Source organism: Podarcis liolepis (assembly GCF_965112155.1).
Source record: "Podarcis liolepis genome assembly, chromosome: 11".
Taxonomy (NCBI): Eukaryota; Metazoa; Chordata; class Lepidosauria; order Squamata; family Lacertidae; genus Podarcis; species Podarcis liolepis.
Genome location: NC_139565.1, coordinates 7091036 through 7111122, shown reverse-complemented (window position 1 = coordinate 7111122; position 20087 = coordinate 7091036). Strand labels below are relative to the sequence as shown.

At 45.0% G+C, this 20087-nt stretch overlaps 1 protein-coding gene across 1 annotated transcript; it reads left to right on the top strand.

Annotated features, from left to right (window-relative positions):
• Positions 1 to 777: 777 nt before the first annotated feature.
• On the top strand, positions 778 to 12884 carry LOC310688435 (uncharacterized protein). The gene is made up of 5 exons (XM_083464921.1): positions 778 to 1676; positions 5798 to 5908; positions 7231 to 7284; positions 9563 to 10871; positions 12569 to 12884. Exons 2-5 carry the CDS (start codon positions 5834 to 5836, stop codon positions 12832 to 12834), a joined length of 1704 nt encoding a protein of 567 aa, XP_083321047.1. The 5' UTR covers positions 778 to 1676; positions 5798 to 5833; the 3' UTR covers positions 12835 to 12884.
• Positions 12885 to 20087: the final 7203 nt, after the last annotated feature.

Genomic DNA, 20087 nt, shown 5'->3' with positions numbered 1-20087 from the left:
AGCCTGGCTTCTAATAAAGGCCCGTTACTTAATTCCAACGCAAAGCACGGAAGGCACCCTCAAAGCTAAATAAACATCAAAACTTTGGGGCCGGGTTGTATCTAAAACTTCTGACTCGGATCAGGGCCCGATTTAGGTTTGATGAGGCCCTAAGCTACTGAAGGTAATGGGACCCTTTATGTGTTCAGGTGTCCTTTGTCAACAACAAATTGTCGCTGTTTTTTGTGTTGACCATATGCTATATGGTAATTTATGGACCTAATAGGTACCGAAAGCCATTTGCACATAACAAAATATGTATTTTATCAAAGTATTTGATACAGAAATGAGCAAACCAGGGATATTTTAGGAAGCAGGCTACCAGGCAGGGCCCAAGACTTACATCATAGGAGCCTACACAACACAAACACTGTTGCTGTGTGTAGGTTTTATTTTATTTGTTTTTTATCTTATATTTTGGAAATGTACATCCAGTGGTTTTTTTCCTTTACATTTTTCGGGGGACCCCATGAGAGTGGGACCCTAAGCTATAGCTTGTTTAGCTTACACGTAAATCCGGCGCTGCTCAGGATCCCGCGCAGCAAGTAGCGAAGGTTGGCCATAATAATAATAATAATAATAATAATAATAATAATAATAATAATAAAATTTATTTATACCCCACCCTTCCCCGTTCAGAAAACCGGTCTCGGTGCAGCTAACAAATTTAAAACGCTTAATTGATGCAACAAAAAACAGCATAAAATACCATATAAAACGTGAATAACAATAAATTCAGAATTCAAAAATCAATTTAGGGGGGAAATCCATCCAATAAACATTAGATGATCACAAGGGCTAGCTGGCTAAATTAGTCCTATTTGGGCCAGCGAGGAGACCAGGGGAGAATTAGCTGTGGGATCCAGAGAGGGTAATCTTCATAAAAAGGGGAGGGGGAGGGAAGGAAGGGGAATAAAAGATCAGGCTACGTTCGAATTAAAGGCCAGGGGGAATAGCTCTGATTTACTGGCCCTTAAGGGAATCCCAAGGTCCCTCGCAGCGCAACGATTTTGCCCGTCCGGCTGCGGCTCCCCGGGTCTGCCTCCTGCCGGGCTCCGCGCCTCTCGCATTCGGCGGACGGGACTCGGCGCGCCGGGAGCACCGTTTGGAGAAGGGCAATGCTCGGATCGGTTCCCTCCAGCCCTGATCTGGGCCCCGAAAAAATGCGACGGCAGATGCCTCCTTGAAATCAGCAGCAGCCCCGGCCCGATTCCCTTCCCCGCGCCCGGGAGTCATTTCCCCGTGCCGCCCGCCCCCCCGGCAGGGAAAGTTGTGGCGTGATAATGGGGGTCACTATGAAAACCTCTCCCCGCGCCGACGGCTGCCGGCCTCGCAGCGCTTGCTGGCCCGCGGCTGCTCTTCTGGGCAGCACGATTTGCTTCCGATCGGGTTCCCTGTAAAACCCCAAGGCAGATCCAGTGGATCGGCGCCTTCTGCAGCGCCGACTCGCCCCGTCGGTTTCTTGCAGCCGCGACTCCGCCCCGTCCCCCAGTCCAAGGATTCAAGGCTTTGTTTTGGCGCTGGAGGCAGCGTCCTTTGCTCCCCCCGCCGTCTCCTAGCAACCCAAAATGCACCTGCCCTGAAATCTTCTCGTCCGAGATCAGGTGTTGCTGGAAGTTGCTTTCTGCATCCATCCCGTGAGTAACGATGCTGGCACGTGTGAAGGATAAAGAAGGCTCCTAGCGCAGGCTTCCAGACTGGGTGGGAGGGTTCACACTGTCGCCTATGTAACCAGGGTGAGGCCCCCCTCAAGTAAATAAAAATAACTGAAATTGTAGAATATTGTGACAGATTTTACTGAGCACTTGTAAAGGTAAAGGTAAAGGTACCCCTGACCATTAGGTCCAGTCGTGACCGACTCTGGGGTTGCGGCGCTCATCTCACTTTATTGGCCAAGGGAGCCGGCGTACAGCTTCTGGGTCATGTGGCCAGCAGGACTAAGCCGCTTCCGGCGAACCAGAGCAGCGCACAGAAACGGCGTTTACCTTCCCGCCAGAACGGTACCTATTTATCTACTTGCACTCTGATGTGCTTTCGTACTGCTAGGTTGGCAGGAGCAGGGACCGAGCAACGGGAGCTCACCCCATCACGGGGATTTGAACTGCTGACCTTCTGATCAGCAAGTCCTAGGCTCTGTGGTTTAACCCACAGCGCCACCCGCGTCCCCTGCTGAGCACTTGAGGTCAACAGAAATTTAAAACAACTGTGATTGAGACATTTCATTCCCAAACTGCTAGACCAGTGGTTTTCAGCCAGTGTGCCTTGAATGATGGTCAGGGGTGCCGCAGGCAACACTGGTCTCTGTCCTTCCTTCCTTCCTTCCTTCCTTCCTTCCTTCCTTCCTTCCTTCCCTCCCTCCTCCTCAGATGCCCTCTCCTGTCTCTGCCTCCCAAAGGCTTGCACAGCTGTTTGTTGCAGCAGCCCTGCTGGCTATAAGCTCCACAAGAGAATGGTGCCTCTGGGAAGCCCCTCTCTTTGGGGCAGGGTTGGGGGGCAGTTCAGAGACCAGGGGCGGCAGCAGTGACTGCCCAGAGGACTCCCAGGGAGAGGGGAGAGGAAAGGAGGCTGAGGGAACAAGCCACAAGGGAGGGGGTTTGTTCTGCAGGCAAGGGGGGACATAACTGGGCTCCTGAGCCCCACAAGCAGTGCTTTTTTTTTCTGTGGGGGACGCAGGGGTACGCATACCCTTAAACATTTTGTGAATCTTTGTACTTTTGTCCATTTACAGTGGTACCTCGGGTTACCGGTAAGTACTTAATTTGTTCCGGAGGTCCGTTCTTAACCTGAAACTGTTCTTAACTGGAGGTACCACTTTAGCTAATGGGGCCTCCCACTGCTGCCACCGAGCAATTTCTGTTCGCATCCTGAAGCAAAGTTCTTAACCCAAGGTACTATTTCTGGGTTAACAGAGTCTGTAACCTGAAGCATCTGTAACCTGAAGCGTCTGTAACCCAAGGTACCACTGTACTGTATTTATTTTCCTCAATTTGAACTATAGAATGGTGATTTTCTTGAGTCAAAATGAAACTACCCCTAAACATTTTTTTTAGGAAAAAAGAGCACTGCCCACAGGTGTGCCACAGAAAGAATGTAGTTGGCTAAGGGAGCTGTGGACTCAAAAAGGTTGAAAACCTCTGTGCTAGACAGAGCCAAACAGAGGATGATGACTGGTGGTGTCACCAATTGGGGGGGGGGGATTCAGTTGCATAGATCCTAATTCAGATTCCACAAATAAGGTTGGTAAAGATGTAAAAAGAGTTCGCTGGATCATGCCAGAGGCCCCTCTAGTCCAACCAGATGCAGAGCATAGCCTTTGTGGCTAGTAGTCATTGATAGCTTAATAATAATAATAATAATAATAATAATAATAATAATAATAATAATAATAATAATTTATTTATACCCCGCCCATCTGGCCGGGTTTCCTCAGCCACTCTGGGCGGCTTCCAACAAAACATTAAAATACAATAGTCCGTTAAACATTAAAAGCTTCCCTAAACAGGGCTGCCTTCAGGTGTCTTCTAAAAGTTTGGTGGTAGTTGTTCTCTTTGACATCTGGTGGGAGGGCGTTCCACAGGGCGGGTGCCACTACTGAGAAGGCCCCCTGCCTGGTTCCCTGTAACGTGGCTTCTCGCAGCGAGGGAACCACCAGAAGGCTCTCCATTAATTTACCTCCTGTGGGACATGTTCCATAGCTCAATTGGGCACTGCATGAAGTACAGGACTTTTTTTAACCTGTCCTGAATCTTCTGGCAGCTTCACTTGATGTCCAGGAGTTCTGGTGTTATGAGAGACGGAGGTGGGGGGGAAATATCCATCCACTTTCCCTGCAAATGCGGCATGCCTTTGTAGACGTCTATCATGCCACCTCTTATCGGTATGTAAACTAAAACATCCAAAATGCTGCAATCTTTCCTTACAGGGGAGTTACTCCACATCCATGATCATTTTTTATTGCACTTAAAAGCAAAATAAAATTGCACATTTATTTGATATTAAAGCAAATCATAACAATACATTTCACAACGCAGAGTACTAACCACTATACGAAACAAAATCAAAAGTTGCACTAAGGCTTTGTCCAATGCCATAATACCACAGAACAAACAGCCACTCCAATTCTCATTCTGCCATCACTGTCATGTTGGCTCCAATCGGCACCCAGCTACCAATGTGGTTTACTAGACATTTTCAATCATGTCCACAGAAAACTCTGTGACGATGATGGCATTAAATTACCTTGTTCTTCTTCAATAAAAGAGAAAAAGGAGACCACGTTGTGTCAAACTATCTTTTTACATGATAGTTTTGATTGCCCTTATTTGTACCTTTTCCAAGTCTGCAAAATCCTGGATTTGAAACTCTTTGCCACAAACTTGCTTACCCAAAGGCAGTAAGGAAAGTGATGGGAAAATTCAGTGGGAAGTGGGAAAACCAGTGGCGTAGCGTGGGGGGTGCAGGGGGGGCCGGCCGCACTGGCCGCAACATCTGGGGGTTAGGGGGCGCAAATCCACAGGTTAGGGGGCGCAAATTACTTGCCTTGCCCCGGGTGCTGACAACCCACGCTACGCCACTGGGGATAACACTTACTGTGAAACGGACACAAGGTCATCTTGCCTCCTCACACACAAATCAGAGGGAATGCTCAGCAAATAAGTCCTCTGGAGGCAACCAAAATTTCCTGTGCATTCATGCTGACATTTTCGCTCAAAATTTCGATAGAGGTTGTCACCTGCTTTATTGAACACCTGTCATCCTGATGTTTTTGCAGAGGTTGTGTGACATTGCCAGCTAATGATCCTAGTGCATTTTCCCCTGACTTTTCCTATCAGTTTTGTAATTTTGATGGGATACATGGTCTACTAGAACAGGTGGGATAGCAACACAATTTTGTGTGAATAAGCAGACCATCTGGAAGTGCCTTTGCGCACATATTGGAAAGAGGATTATGGGTACATTTCACAGAAGGGGCTCCTATGCTAGGACACTTCCAAACAGGTGGGATTCAGTCACATACTGACAGATTCAGGTTGTGCGATTGAAGTTGACCTGGAACTCTTGAGCAACAAATACTCTACCTTCCCCAAAAAGAATCAGACATTTAGCAATGAGGGCAGTTATGAGAAAATGCACGGGAAAGAATGGGATAACACTTGCTTGACACAATATTATATAAGCTCCCCACAAACAAGTCGGGAAGGGTGCTCAAAAAAAAGCCAATGTCTTCCAGCCTTACTGCAAGCTTTGAGCAAATGTATCAGGAGAAATGGAAGCAACTTTCCATCTCTTGCATTAAAAGAGTTTTCTGGCACCTTGAAGACTTGCAAATGTATTCTGGCATGGGTTTTCATGGGTCAACAGATGCATGAAGCATAATCCTGAATTAGTAAGCAGCCAGGGCCAGCCCCAAACCTTTTGCTGCCTGAGACAGCGAATGATGCCCTGCCCAAGTCATTCTACCCTAAGATGTATAGTACCCAAGGCATGCCAAGTTATTTTGGCATCCGCGAACCCTGTCAGTATTTATTTATATATTCAATTATATTTTTTCTATTTGCCCCTCTAGCTGTGGTTTTGTGGGGGGTTTTTTTGGCGATTCACAACATGATAAATCCATTCAAAGTGTCATGTTCAAGAAAACCCAACATTGCGTTTCAAACAATATGAAGAAGCAACAAGAAATTTCCTCTGGCCTTGCAACAACATTAAACTTCAAAAAGTCCAAGCTGCATATCCCTCTTTGTCTTTTTCTCCCCAGAACAGAGTTGTTTTGCATTGTCAGTAAAGTGCAGCCATGATGAGTCAAGCTGAGGATAGTGAGGGAATAGACGATGGGGAGAAGAATGAATTATTTCCCTTCAGCTACGAAGTGAGTGATTCATAATGAAAAAGCCAAAGAGAATTCTGCAGTCGCTTCCACTTTATCCATCTTTTTATTTATCTATAGCTTTCCTTTCTGTTTTTTTAATCTTTTATCAGAGTTGGGGGGGAAATACACAAAACACTTAACTGGGAAACAAATGAAAACCACAGCATGTATATACTAAATTCAAAAAAGAGATTGTAACTTTAATGGCTAAGAGACAGAATTATTTCTGATTTGTTGAAAGAGAGGTTTAATACACACATATGTGATAAAATTGGCAACATCTCCATTGTGGGCTTTCCTTAGGAAATCTGTTATTCATCTGTTCTATTTATCAGTCACCAAGGAAGGGTAGTTCTCTGGGTGACTTAAAATGATAAAGCAAATCTAAAAAATAACAAATTCTAGATCAAACTTAATTCTAAATGGCACCATTTTTAGAGTGAAACCTGTCATATTTCACAATTGGAGAGACTAAAATGAATGGCTTGGGAGCCAGTTACATAACGGAGCACCTGCCCCTGTACTATCCTGATTGTGACCTGCTAAGGAAGCACTTCTGATAATAACATCAACACATGAGGTCAGAGAACCCATTACTCAACAAAGGGCCTTCTTGGTGATGGCCCCTTGGTTGTTCAACACCCTCCTGCCCCCAAGGTTTGGCAGGCACCAATGCTGTCTCTCTGGGGGTGCCAGCTTCTTCCACTCGTTTTGAATATGTGCGCAGATGGCCTGGACAGCAAGATGGTGATCAGTGTGTTGCTCTGGGTTTTATTTTTCCATTATAACTGATTTCACTCTCCCCTCTCCCCTCCCCCCTCCCGGTTTTAACTGCATCTTATATTTTATTGCATTCTATATTATTACTGGAATGAGATCATCTATGGTGAAGAGAGGGATCTAAATCTCAGAAATAATAACGAAATAAATAGCTAAAATTGTAGCAAACACCCATTAATGCAAGAGCCATTCTGAGAATTTCATATTGCCGCATAGAAGCTGTCACGGTTTTAAATCTGGTTTTAGCTTATTTTGCTTTTAATTACATTTTTAATGTTTTAAATAGTTAATTTCAACTGTTGTTGTATTTTTCTGATAGTTTTATTGTTTATTCTTTGTGCAAAACACTTTGAGGTTTTATTACAATCAAGCTGTATATAAACTTTGTCAAAATAAATACTTGGGTGTAATCCAAGTTAGCTAACCTCTCTATGCCATATACTAAATTAAAAAGTGAAAGTGGGAATCCTTATCTTAGGCCTTTTCTAAGGGCGATAGTTTCTGATTTCTGCCTCCCAGAGTTCAATTGTTTTCTTTTTCAGCAAAGTGCAGCTGAAATGAGTCCAGATAATGAGCCAGCCAAGAGCAGCTGCAATGTGAGTGATTCACAATGAAAAAGCCACAGACCGTTCTGCAGTTTCTCTCTCTCATAATTTTCCTTTAAAAATAAGATTTATAAAAGCAGAAAAAGGAATTGCCAGTGGGATCAGTGGTCAGGGATGATGGGAGTTGTAGTTCAACAGCATCCATGGAGAGTTATAATTTCCTCCCCTGATCTGGTTCTGTTCAGATGATCGAACAAGCCGGTTGTCACAAGCTTTCTAACATAAAATGAAATTTCCAGAACAGGTTTCTCTGGAATAATTCCTCTCTAAAAGAGCATGCTTTTTTCCTCTCTAGAATAGTATCTGTGGCAACTGTGCTTGGCACAGGTAAAGGTAAAGGTACCCCTGACCATTAGGTCCAGTCGTGACCAACTCTGGGGTTGTGACACTCATCTCACTTTATTGGCCGAGGGAGCCGGCGTACAGCTTCCGGGTCATGTGGCCAGCATGACTAAGCCGCTTCTGGTGAACCAAAGCAGCGCATGGAAATGCCATTTACCTTCCCGCTTTGGCATGCTTTCGAACTGCTAGGTTGGCAGGAGCTGTGACCGAGCAACGGGAGCTCACCCCGTCGCGGGGATTCGAACCGCCGACCTTCTGATCGGCAAGCCCTAGGCTCAGTGGTTTAGACCACAGCACCACCCGCACAGGTACAACAGTCTTAACACTGCTGTTTCCTCCTTCATGCATTTCCAGTTCAGAGCCAGGATGGTAGGAAAGCAAATATATTAGAAACTACTTTTAAAGTTTGCTACTGATGTATGGGAAGCCAAGTTTAAAAACATAAGCTGCATTGCATGTTGTTGTTTAGTCATTTAGTTGTGTCCGACTCTTCGTGACCCCATGGACCAGAGCACGCCAGGCACTCCTGTTCCACTGCCTCCCGCAGTTTGGTCAAACTCATACTGGTAGCTTCGAGAACACTGTCCAACCATCTCGTCCTCTGTCGTCCCCTTCTCCTTGTGCCCTCCATCTTTCCCAACATCAGGTTCTTTTGCAGGGAGTCTTCTCTTCTCATGAGGTGGCCAAAGTATTGGAGCCTCAGCTTCACGATCTGTCCTTCCAGTGAGCACTCAGGGCTGATTTCCTTAAAAATGGATCGGTTTGATCTTCTTGCAGTCCATGGGACTCTCAAGAGTCTCCTCCAGCACCATAATTCCAAAGCATCAATTCTTCGGCGATCAGCCTTCTTTATGGTCCAGCTCCCACTTCCATACATCACTACTGGGAAAACCAGAGCTTTAACGCTGCATGGCATAGGATTGGGAAATACTAAAAGCCTTTGAACCCTTTCCTGCACCACACACATACACAACAAGGAGGTATCAGCCAACTCAAAACCACCCAAATTTTTACTGGGGGGGGGGGAATCTAGGATGAAGGAGGGGGGAACCCCAAAGCAGCCCAATGAAAACTCATTTCATTGTTTTGGCAGGAGGTTTCATGGTTCACACTGAGGAGGTATTTTAAAATATCTCCAGAAATGGAAGCAAAGGATACCCATAGAAATCAGTGGGGGGCCCCCAATTGTTCATCATGTCAGGAACAGACACCAGTGTACACAAACACAAAACCACACCTCCTCCCCAAAAATGGAGAGGGAAACCCAACAGGCCCATGAGGACCGAGCATGCTCAGTGGGCATGGATTGCTGTTGAGGGGTGGAAAATTGGGAAGGGGGAATAAAGGGAGCTGCTGGGACCTTGAACAAAAACACGCCACACTGTAGCAAGCCCTCGTTTGTTGTTTCCTTTTTTCCTTTCCTTACATTAAAACCATTGAAAGAAGTGATAAGCCGAACCCTAATTGCTCCCCACCTGGAATACCTTAATTCAGGGATGGATTGCTCTTCAGATGAGGCTGAACTACAACTCCCATGAGCCCCATGAGTGGGTGGGAGCCTTGCTCTATATCTCCCCCGGGTCAGATGTATGGTTAGTGACCATAGTGGGCAGAGACTTTTTAACAGTGGCACCAGGAGGGTGGAACTCTCATCCCTTCCTTTAGGTTCCAACCAAAGGTGGAGCATTCTCCCGGAGAGCTTCCGAGGCTCACTGAGAGATTACTGTTGCTGCTGTTTCTCGATTTGTTGCATTGTGTATTGCTGTGCTTTTTCAGTTTTATTGTTTTTTGTCTTCATTCAAGCACTGGCGTTAACTGGCTTGTAGAATCCATAGATCAAAAGGTAGGGTAGAAATGTCTTAATCTATGACTACATGCCTCTGGCCATTGCTTGATATAAGTGCATTGTGTCTTATTTTGTGTGCAGGTGTCGGAACTGATAATGACCTCTGAAAGCGTTAAACAAGGGCATGGAAAGCATGTCGATAGGCTGCCTTTTATGGAGTCCCATGCGTCTCTTTTCCATGCCATCCGTTCAATCACAAAATCTATTAGACAGTTGGGAGAGCATGAAGGTGGCATAACCTTGAAGGTCACGAAATGCCGTCACATGGACCATGGCGCATCTCAGGAAGAGGTTGTTATAAAGGAAGATCTTGATTTGGCTCAAGATTCACAGGATTCTGATAAAGACTCATTGAATCCTGACTTGCTGAGTCCTGTTATGGTTACAGATTCACAGGATCGCGATTTGGCTGAAGACTCAAAAGATCTTGTCTCACGGGAATCTGACTTGGCTAAAGATTCACAAGATCTTGACGTACAGGATTCTAAATCGACTAAGGTCTCACAGGATTCTGAGTCGACTAAGGACTCACAGGATCTTGATGCACGTGATTCTGAGTTGATTAAGGACTCATATGATTCTGATTTGGGTAAAGACTCACAGGGTCGTGATTTGACCAAAGACTCGCGTGGTCCTGAGTTGGCACAGGACTCCTGGGATCCTTTCACATGGGTTCTTGAGTTGGGACAGGACTCCTGGGATCCTGACTCCTGGAATCCTGGTTTGGCTAAAGGCTCATGGGATGTTGACTACTGGGATCCAGATTTGGTTAAAGCTTTTCTGGACTCTGATTCAAGTTCAGCTAAAGACTCACAGGATTCTGATTTGGCTAAAGACTCACAAGATCCAGATTCATGGGATCCTGATTCAACTAAAGACTCGCAGGATCTTGATTCGGCAAAAGATTCACAGGATCCGGATTTGGCAAAAGACTCACAGGATCCTGATTTGACTAAAGACTCACAAGATCCAGATTCATGGGATCCTGATTCAACTAAAGACTCGCAGGATCTTGATTCGGCAAAAGATTCACAGGATCCGGATTTGGCAAAAGACTCACGGGATCCTGATTTGGCTAAGGACTCCCGAGAAGTGAAAGATACTTCTGCACCTGTGCCTTCCAGTCAGTCTAAATTAAAAAGCAAAAGCGTTATTTCTAGAACGCAACAGAAACGTTACCTCATAGAACTGCCACCAGCACACCTGCTACCTTACCTGGTTTTAATCAAGAGGGTCATGTCCTTGCCAATTTCCGCCATTCAAAAGCAGTGTCTTTCAGGAGAGATATTGTGCAGAATACAGTATTTTACACTGAAGCTGCAAAAGAAGAAACTACTGTCTCGGGCTGCGTTAGCAGAACAACCCACTCATAGGCTACCAATAGTTCGAGGTTAGCAAATTTTATTCAGTTATGTACAAGTAGGAATGAAGGCTCCAGTACAATTTACAGCCTAGTCAAATGAGTGGGATTAAGTGAAAGTATAGAAAATTAAATAGTTTATGGTTTGCAATGGAAAAAAACATGACATGAAGACTCCAGGCAAGCAGAGACTGGATGTTAAAGCTTTAGTTCAGGTCATAAACATGACTATGAGGTGGACTTTCAAAACTATTTGGGCCTGATCGCTACCATGATGAAAGCACCCCTGTAGCGGATCCCACCACTAACACCAGTTAATATGTAGCAGATTCGCCCCACTAACTGCCCCCAATTAAGCATAGCAGCCCCACCTCATGGTACTTCAGTTAAAATGAATGTCTACAATTTACAATTTCATGAGCGAGGAGCACTTTTTCCCCAGTTACCCACTCTCTTAGCAATCCCATTCCTGAGGTATTCCAATTAGTATTACAGACCCAGGGGATCACCTCACCCCTTGTTACTGGCTTGGGAGTCTTCTTTTCCTAGAATAACTCTCCCCTCCTGACTGGAGTGAGACCCAAGTAGACAGTATCCTCACAGCTTCTACCTCTCCTGACTCAAATTTAGCCCTCCAGTTAACTCCTGTCCGTATACTTTCCCCACACTTAACCCAGTCTAAGCTGTGAGGCTCTTCCCTCTTGCTATAGTCTTCTCATTGTGGATGTTCCTCTCAAATCAGAACCAGTTCTCCCTCAGACAAAAACTATTTCCCATCTCCATCCCTCTCTCTCAAACAGAACCTTGTCTCCCAGGATCTCCATACACATTGCCCAAGCTTGTGCCCCAGGAAGGTCACTTCACTACTGCTAACTTAGCAGTTTGACTTCACTCCCAGAGGAGTGTTGTCTCTCTCAAGCAGACAGATGCCAACAAGATGGGGTACCTTCACAGGTTGGCAAGCCCCACTCTGCTCCTCATTTCCCTCTACAAACATTCAGTAGCTGCCTTCTTGACTGTTGGACCCACTCTTGGTCTTGTCTGCTCAATCCGCCGGAGCCTGTCTTCGCATGTAGGGGAAGTCTCCAACCCACTGAGACCCATCAGCTACCCTCATCTGGTTTAGCCGGCCAGCCGAGGCTGTTCCCAGGGTGTGGCCACTGTTGCGTGCCGACAGCTTCTAGGAGCCACAGGTGGGGACAACTACCCTAGGAAGAGCACAACGTGTCCTCCACCAGAGGTACTGCCCCATCCCCAACGTGTCATACAATCCCACTAAACATATACTGATCAATTAATCAGCTATAAAAGTGTCCCTTCTTAACTTGGCAGCAGGGAAAATTACAATATATAATTAGTAGCAGTAATTGTTGTAGAGGTAGTAGTACAAGCGGGAGCTGCAACAAATTTGTTGCAGTGTATCATCTCTCCTCAACGGGAGTGGTCCTACTCCAGAGGTTCAGCTAACTAGACATGACCTCCTCCAGGATAATGTAAGCGGTAAACGGCAGAACCAGGCCACTTCCTTCCCTTCCCTTTCTCCCATTTTCTGTTTCTGTTTTCCAACAGGTACTCAACATTCCATGCCTACTGGGCATGTTCTGTCCTCCTCACTGGGCTATGTTTGGTACTCTTGGGGTTGGCTTGGCTTGGTTTGTTCGTGGTTGCTTTTTAATCTATTTCTGCCATACCTCCCACCACCATACCTTCTCTTTTTTTCTTTTAAGAAACAGGCTATGTAACTTTTGATTGCCTGAGGGATCTACAGTGGAAGTTATACAAAGGCATCGCAAAACGGAAACCCAAAACAATTGGCGTGGAGAGGAAATCGTCTTACAGCTACGGAGTCACAGGAACCACCTTTGCCAAGTTTACAGAGTACGTCCTCCCCTTGATCCCTAAGGGCTGGATAGTTGATGACTCTCTCAAGTTTTCTGAGAATATGGTTGTCCTGTTTGCACAAAACACAGACTTACTGGAGGGCAGGGTCTGACAGTGGAGAAAATCTGTCTGAAATGGCATTAAACACCTTTCGGTCTTGGGTGAGTTGTGTGGTGCTACTTAGCCATTTGCGTCTGTGGGCATTTTGGCATCTGCCATGACCAGGAACAGGGGATCAGATGTTGTGGGACTCCAACTCTCATCATTGCCAATGGTCAATGGTCCTAGACCAAGCATAATCCTTTGCTGCTGCCTCTACCTCTATCATGCGACAACCTTGTATTTGGGTTATTAACACTTCTCTGTAGGGCCACCTGATCACTGAAAGATCTCACCTTTTTACATTCAGAAATATTTTGGATCTTGCTGCAGCTGCCTTCAGTGCAGTTGCGCATCCAAGAGGAGAGTTTGCTGTCCTCATTTCCCTTCCGGAGAATCAAATTGCCAAAAATCTGCCTAGCTGACCCCAGACAGAATCACTTGTTTCTCCCATGACTTGCCCTTTTTATCCCCAGCTAGCTTCAGCTCCACATGTGTATATATGGCATCGTGTATATGAGGAGGGCACTGAAAGGGCAAAGTGAAGAGACCCTGTGATATATCAGCATACAGTGGTACCTCGGGTTACATACGCTTCAGGTTACAAACTCCGCTAACCCAGAAAGATTACCTCGGGTTAAGAACTTTGCTTCAGGATGAGAACAGAAATTTTGCAGCAGCGGCAGCAGGAGGCCCCATTAGCTAAAGTGGTGCTTCAGGTTAAGAACAGTTTCAGGTTAAGAACAGACCTCCGGAACAAATTAAGTACGTGACCAGAGCTACCACTGTATTGCATATTTAGCTGCTGATATATCGCAATGTTGAAAACCAGATGTTGCCCAGCCTTACTCCCTACATATAGGTATTTGTTTTAAGAACTTAAGACTGCCATGTAGCGGCCACGTCACTTACAAACAGGTTGTCTAGTTTGTTATTGGGAGAAGTTCCAATGCTAGACTGTTCATGGAGTTGCAACTGCTGCAGATTAATAGTTCTACCTCCTAGGCAAGTTTCCTTTGCAATGAGTAGGGGGTTGGGCTCAATGACCTCTAAGGACCTCCTAAATATATTATTCAAAGTCCCTGAGTAATGAACATGGCAGAGGCAGTGCATAGTGAGAGGCGTCATAACTTTGTCATGTTCCTGATGGTCTGGAAAACTAGAAACATAGCAATTAATATTGCAACTTGACCATCAAGTTCCAGAGTTATCATTAATAATCTGTTAATGATCAAAAGTTATTTAATGGATGTTTCACTATGTATTTTTTTACACTTGAAGAACCAGGGAGAATCTTCCTTTAAGGTGTTGCTGCCCAATCTGACAATCTGCTTTGTGATGCAAATATATAAAGGAGCCAGTGCAAAGAGCAAAGACAATAAAAAGGGTAAATAAATCAACACCTGAATCCCAGACTAGCACAGAATAGTTAAATAAAGCCATCTGTCGTGCTGCAATGGCTAATGAGTCAAATCTCAGAACCAGTAGTATCTTGACTTGGCCACAAGATGGCAGCAGCCTCATGTCATTCCTATGCAGAACCACCTTGGCTCTCTTAAGTCAATGTTGCAATGTTGCGCTTTGTGATTGCACCCATGCTCAGCCGAATCCTATGTGGTTTGGTGTATTTATGGCCCTTAAAGTCAGTGGCCTTTGAGACACCCCAAACCACGTAAGACTGCTCTGATATCAAAACATCTGGACTGTCGTCGCAGTGGCTGATACAGCAACTCAGGTTACAACAGCTGCACCCTGTAGAGGCTTCTGCCACTCAGATGGGAGAAATGGGGGGGGGGGGTCATGGCCAAGCTAGAAGAGAAGGGTCAGTCAATTGCATTGGGTGCACCAGTGCCACCATAAAACATTAACTTGAAACTGTGAGCTCCAAATCTTTAAAAGTGCCTCTGATTAAGCTGTGTCTAGTCTTGTTTGCTTTAAGTCAGGGGTCGGCAACCTAAGGCCCATGGGCCAAAAGCAGCCAATGGGAGTCGTTTAACCGGCCCATGGAGCCCGCCACCTGCTCGGTCAGGTAGGGAAAAGGTTGCAGAAATGCAAAAGGAAAAAATAAATGGGGGGGGGGAGGAACAGCCCAATGAGAGCTTAGCATACCCAATGTGCGCAGGATGCTGACTGTCAGGTGGGGAGGGTGAGGTAGAAAACTGGAAGTGTGGGAATGGAACAAAGTTTCTAGGAAAGAGCAATTTGACTGTGCCCTCCTCTTTCACTGTATTGTTTTAATACAGTGGTGCCCCGCAAGACGAATGCCTCGCAAGATGGAAAACTCGCTAGACGAAAGAGTTTTCCGTTTTGGAGGTGCTTCGCAAAACGAATCTCCTATGGGCTTGCTTCGCAAGACGAAAATGTCTTGCGAGTTCCTGCGGGTTTTTTCCCCCTTCCCCCCCTTTTTCTAAGCTGCTAAGCCGCTTATCAGCTGATCTGATAAGCCGCTAAAAGCCTCTAATAGCGCTAATAGCGCTAATCCGCCAAAGGGATTGCTTCGCAAGACGAAAAAACCGCTAGATGAAGAGAATCAAAGAACGGATTCTTTTCATCTTGCGAGGCACCACTGTATTCGGTTGGAAGCTGCCCAGAGTGACTGGGGAAACCCAGGCAGATGGGTGGGGTATTATTAATAATAATGATGATGATGATGTGGCTGGCACTTTTCTCTTCCATCAAGCTTTCAGTGACATGGGAGTTTTGTATGTCTACACCAAATGTATCTATAGAAAAAAGAGGGAGATATAATATTTACGAAATTTATATAGTGTCAATGTTTCATTGATGATGCATTGTTCTCTTGTTTTACTTTTTTGGTAGCTTGCCCTCTGATAACTTGTTTGATGAAGGGTAGATAGGAATGAACACGCCTTTCCTTCTCATCTGGTTCCCAATACCAGTTCTCCCCCACCCAATACTACTTTGAGAGGAGCACCACTCCTTAGGCATCTATTATGTTGCCTCCAACTCCCATCAGCCCCAGCCAGCATGCCCAATGGTCAGGGATGATGAGAACTGTCCATACATACATAAAACAATGTTATTTTTATGCTGCCTCCAGCAATCACCTGCTATGCGTTTGCCCCTTGCCAGAGGGAGTTTTGCTATAGTAAATTTACCCCTCCAAAGGGAACAGTGGAGCAATACCCTTGCTTTAGGTCATGGGTAGGCAACCTAAGGCCCGGGGGCCGGATGTGGCCCAATCGCCTTCTAAATCTGGCCCGCGGACAGTCCGGGAATCAGCATGTTTTAACTTGAGTAGAATGTGTGCTTTTATTTAAAAAGCATCTCTGGGTGATTTGTGGGGCATAGGAATTCGTTCATTCCCCCCCCCCCTTCAAAATATAGTCTGGCCCCCCACGAGGTCTGAGGGACAGTGGACTGCTGAAAAAGTTTGCTGATCCCTGCTTTAGGTCATGGGTAGGCAACCTAAGGCCCGGGGGCTGAATCCAGCCCAACCACCTTCTAAATCTGGCCGGCAATCCGGGAATCAGTGTGTTTTTACATGAGTAGAATGTGTGCTTTTATTTAAAATGCATTTCTGGGTTATTTGTGGGGCATAGGAATTCGTTCATCCCCCCCCCCCAAAAAAATAGTGCGGTCCACTGTCCCTCAGTCCGGCCCCCCACAAGGTCTGAGGGACAGTGGACCAGCCCCCTGCTGAAAAAGTTTGCTGACCCCTGCTTTAGGTGCGCCCTTGAAACAACTATTCTAAAGGTGCCATGTTTAATGTTACTAAAGTTAAGTGAGCATCTGGGGGGCAGAATCATGATTTTGGGGAGAAATCACCACTGGAAGGATACTTTCTGGCACCCACTCTAGCAGTTGGTGTTGTGCATTTCTAAGGGGCAGTGCAGTTTTGCCAAGTTGGTGAAGAAACTGCAGTGCCTCTGGGACAAAGGCAACCAGCGAAGGATTGTATGTGCATGCTTGCTGGGTGCGGATGTTTAAAGTTCACCTCCCAACCTTCTGTTTGTTCTGGCTGCCTTCTGTTCCTTCGCCCTCTGCAGCTCATGGAATGAAAATGTTATTATTTCTGAGGGTGCTTCCAGGTTGTCACAATATTGTGGGAAGGATTCAAGTTAATACCAGATATTTACGTTTGTGCAATTTAAATGGATTGAAGTGCTCTGTCACCCTAGCACACCAAATCTATTAAAAAAACAACAACATTGACTTTTGTGGTTAGGAAAGGGATGGGATGAACAAATCATTGTTGGGAAGATATGCAAACAGCCTACAAGCAAATCAGGGTGAATGCTCATTGTCCTATAATTCCCCTCTAGACAAATAAGAATAAACACTGAGTAAGCTTTGCAAGGGGGATGCGGGTGGCACTGTGGGTAAAACCTCAGCGCCTAGGACTTGCCGATCGTATGGTCGGCGGTTCGAATCCCCGCGGCAGGGTGAGCTCCCGTCGTTCGGTCCCAGCTCCTGCCCACCTAGCAGTTCGAAAGCACCCTTAAGTGCAAGTAGATAAATAGGTACCGCTTTATATCAGGAAGGAAAACGGCGTTCCCGTGTGCTGCGCTGGTGCCGGCTCGCCAGAGCAGCTTCGTCACGCTGGCCACGTGACCCAGAAGTGTCTCCAGACAGCGCTGGCCCCCGGCCTCTTAAGCGAGATGGGCGCACAACCCTAGAGTCGGACACGATTGGCCTGTACGGGCAGGGGTACCTTTACCTTTAAGCTTTGCAAGGTCCGTATAGTTAAAGCCATGGTTTTCCCAGTAGTGATGTATGGAAGTGAGAGCTGGACCATAAAGAAGGCTATCGCTGAAGAATTGATGCTTTTGAATTATGGTACTGGAGGAGACTCTTGAGAGTCCCATGGACTGCAAGAAGATCAAACCTCTCCATTCTGATGGTTGGACAGTGTTCTTGAAGCTACAAACATGAGTCTGACCAAACTGCGGGAGGCAGTGGAAGACAGGAGTGCCTGGCGTGCTCTGGTCCATGGGGTCACGAAGAGTCGGACACGACTAAACAACAACAACAAGCTTTGCAAACCAGGATGAATGAACAGGCTGTGGAGGAGCCCTAAAAATTCAGATGCAAGGCCTGCTATACACCTGTTTGGTGCCCACAGATGTGCTTGAAGCAGCACATCTGTAAGCACTTAAGTTCCAGCCCTGTAATGGTTCCTTGCAGAAACATGTGTCCTTGTACAAGGCATTTGTATTATCACGTTGGCAGATTTTTAACCCCATGGTCTGATCCTCTGTCATAGGCCTTTGCACCTTAAGCAGATCTGTCTTCTGTGGAAAGTTTTCATCTAAGCCTTTAGGTGAAAATGTTTAATGCAATCTTGCTAAAAGGCATCTGACCATGTGAAGAGCCAGATACTTTTTCTGTCAGCCTTGAGATGTCATTCCTGTTTTGGTACTGACGTACCAAAGGAGCATGTATCATCTGAGTAATTGTAGAATATAATTTCAGACTCACTTGGGATACAGAGATCCAGGCTAGGTATCTCTAGAGATAAGAATCAAAATTGAAAAGTACAATACCTCAGGGATCATCTAATCCCTGACATAGTGATGCTGATGTCAAGACTTCTACTCTGCAGCTAACAAGATGAAGGGAATATTAAATGTTTCTTCTCCCTTCAGCATAAAAACTATCAAATAAAATAAATTTATAAAATAAGATCAGTGTATTCCTAGCCAATACAGTGGTACCTCAGGTTAAGAACTTAATTCGTTCTGGAGGTCCGTTCTTAACCTGAAACTGTTCTTAACCTGAGGTACCACTTTAGCTAATGGGGCCTCCCACTGCTGCCATGCCGCTGGAGTACGATTTCTGTTCTCATCCTGAAGCAAAATTTTTAACCCGAGGTACTATTTCTGGGTTAGCGGAGTCTGTAACCTGAAGTGTCTGTAACCCAAGGTACCACTGTAATTGTATACCCAGATATATTACTTTTTTTACTATATTCAATCCTGTTTTTTCTTCTAGCTCGTTTTTCTTTAGCTCCCATATTTTCATTTTTTCTTTGTTTAATGTAAACCCCAAGACTTTGACAAATTCTCCCATTTTCTCTAATACCTTTTGGATGCTTTCTTCTGGGTTTTCTACCATCAATACTAAATCATCTGCAAATGTCCGTAACTTATAAAAATTGTTTCCTAGGGTTATCCCTTTCATCTCTTGGTCTAGTCTTATTTCTTCATTTAATATTTCTAAAACTAGGATGAAGAATAAAGGTGAAAGTGGGCATCCTGCCTGGCCCCTTTTTCTATTTTAAAGTATTCTGCCATGTCATTATTAATTATCAGGTTTGCATTTTGTCCTTCATATATTGCTTTTAAGCCCCTTGTGAATTGTTTTCCCATATCCATTTGTTCATTTGTTTTCTCGAGGAATTTCCAAGATACATTATCAAATGCTCTCTCCACATCTACGAATATAAAAGCTGCTTATTTGTTTGGGTTCAAATCCAGGTATTCTATTGAATTAATTACTGCCCTTATATTATTGCTCATTTTCCTGCCTGGTAGGAAACCAGCCTGATCTTGATTAATATATTTGTTCAATACTTTTAAAAATCTTGTAGCTAAGATATCCGCTTATATTTTATAATCATTATTAAGTAGGGAGATCGGTCTATAGTAGTTTATAAGTTCTTTATTTCTGCCCTGTTTTAATATCTTTACTATGTGTGCTCGCTGCCATGTTTTAGGTATTTTTCCTTCTTCCAAAATTTTATTTATCAATAATTTCATAGGTAACACTAGGGAATCCTCTATTTTTTTTGTAATGCATTGTGGTAAGACCGTCTGGTCCTGGGGACTTTCCTGTTTTAGGTTTTACTATCGCTTGATGTACAGTGGTACCTCGGGTTACATACACTTCAGGTTACATATGCTTCAGGTTATAGACTCTGCTAACCTAGAAATATTACCTCGGGTTAAGAACTTTGCTTCAGGATGAGAACAGAAATTGTGTTCTGGCGGTGCAGCAGCAGCAGGAGGCCCCATTAGCTAAAGTGGTGCTTCAGGTTAAGAACAGTTTCAGGTTAAGTACAGACCTCCGGAACGAATTAAGTACTTAACCCGAGGTACCACTGTACTTCCATTGTAGATACAGGGGAGTTTATGTATTCAGTCTTATCCCTAACTACCGTATCTTCTGTATGTTTTTCCATTGCAGGTATTTTGTTATTTCTTCATCTGTTTCACTGCCAGCTTTATAGATGCTTTTGAAACGTCTAACAAAGCTTTCATTTATTTCTTCCTGTTTATCTAATACCTCTGGTTACGAACTTAC

What these genes read in the sequence shown, in the direction of transcription:
- LOC310688435 (XM_083464921.1), top strand. Translation starts at nt 5,834, where the DNA reads ATGATGAGTCAAGCTGAGGATAGTGAGGGAATAGACGATGGGGAGAAG. An exon ending in CAGCCAAGAGCAGCTGCAAT is followed by an intron (nt 7,285 to 9,562) that starts GTGAGTGATTCA and finishes TTTTGTGTGCAG; the next exon opens with GTGTCGGAACTGATAATGAC. An exon ending in TAGGCTACCAATAGTTCGAG is followed by an intron (nt 10,872 to 12,568) that starts GTTAGCAAATTT and finishes TTTTCTTTTAAG; the next exon opens with AAACAGGCTATGTAACTTTT.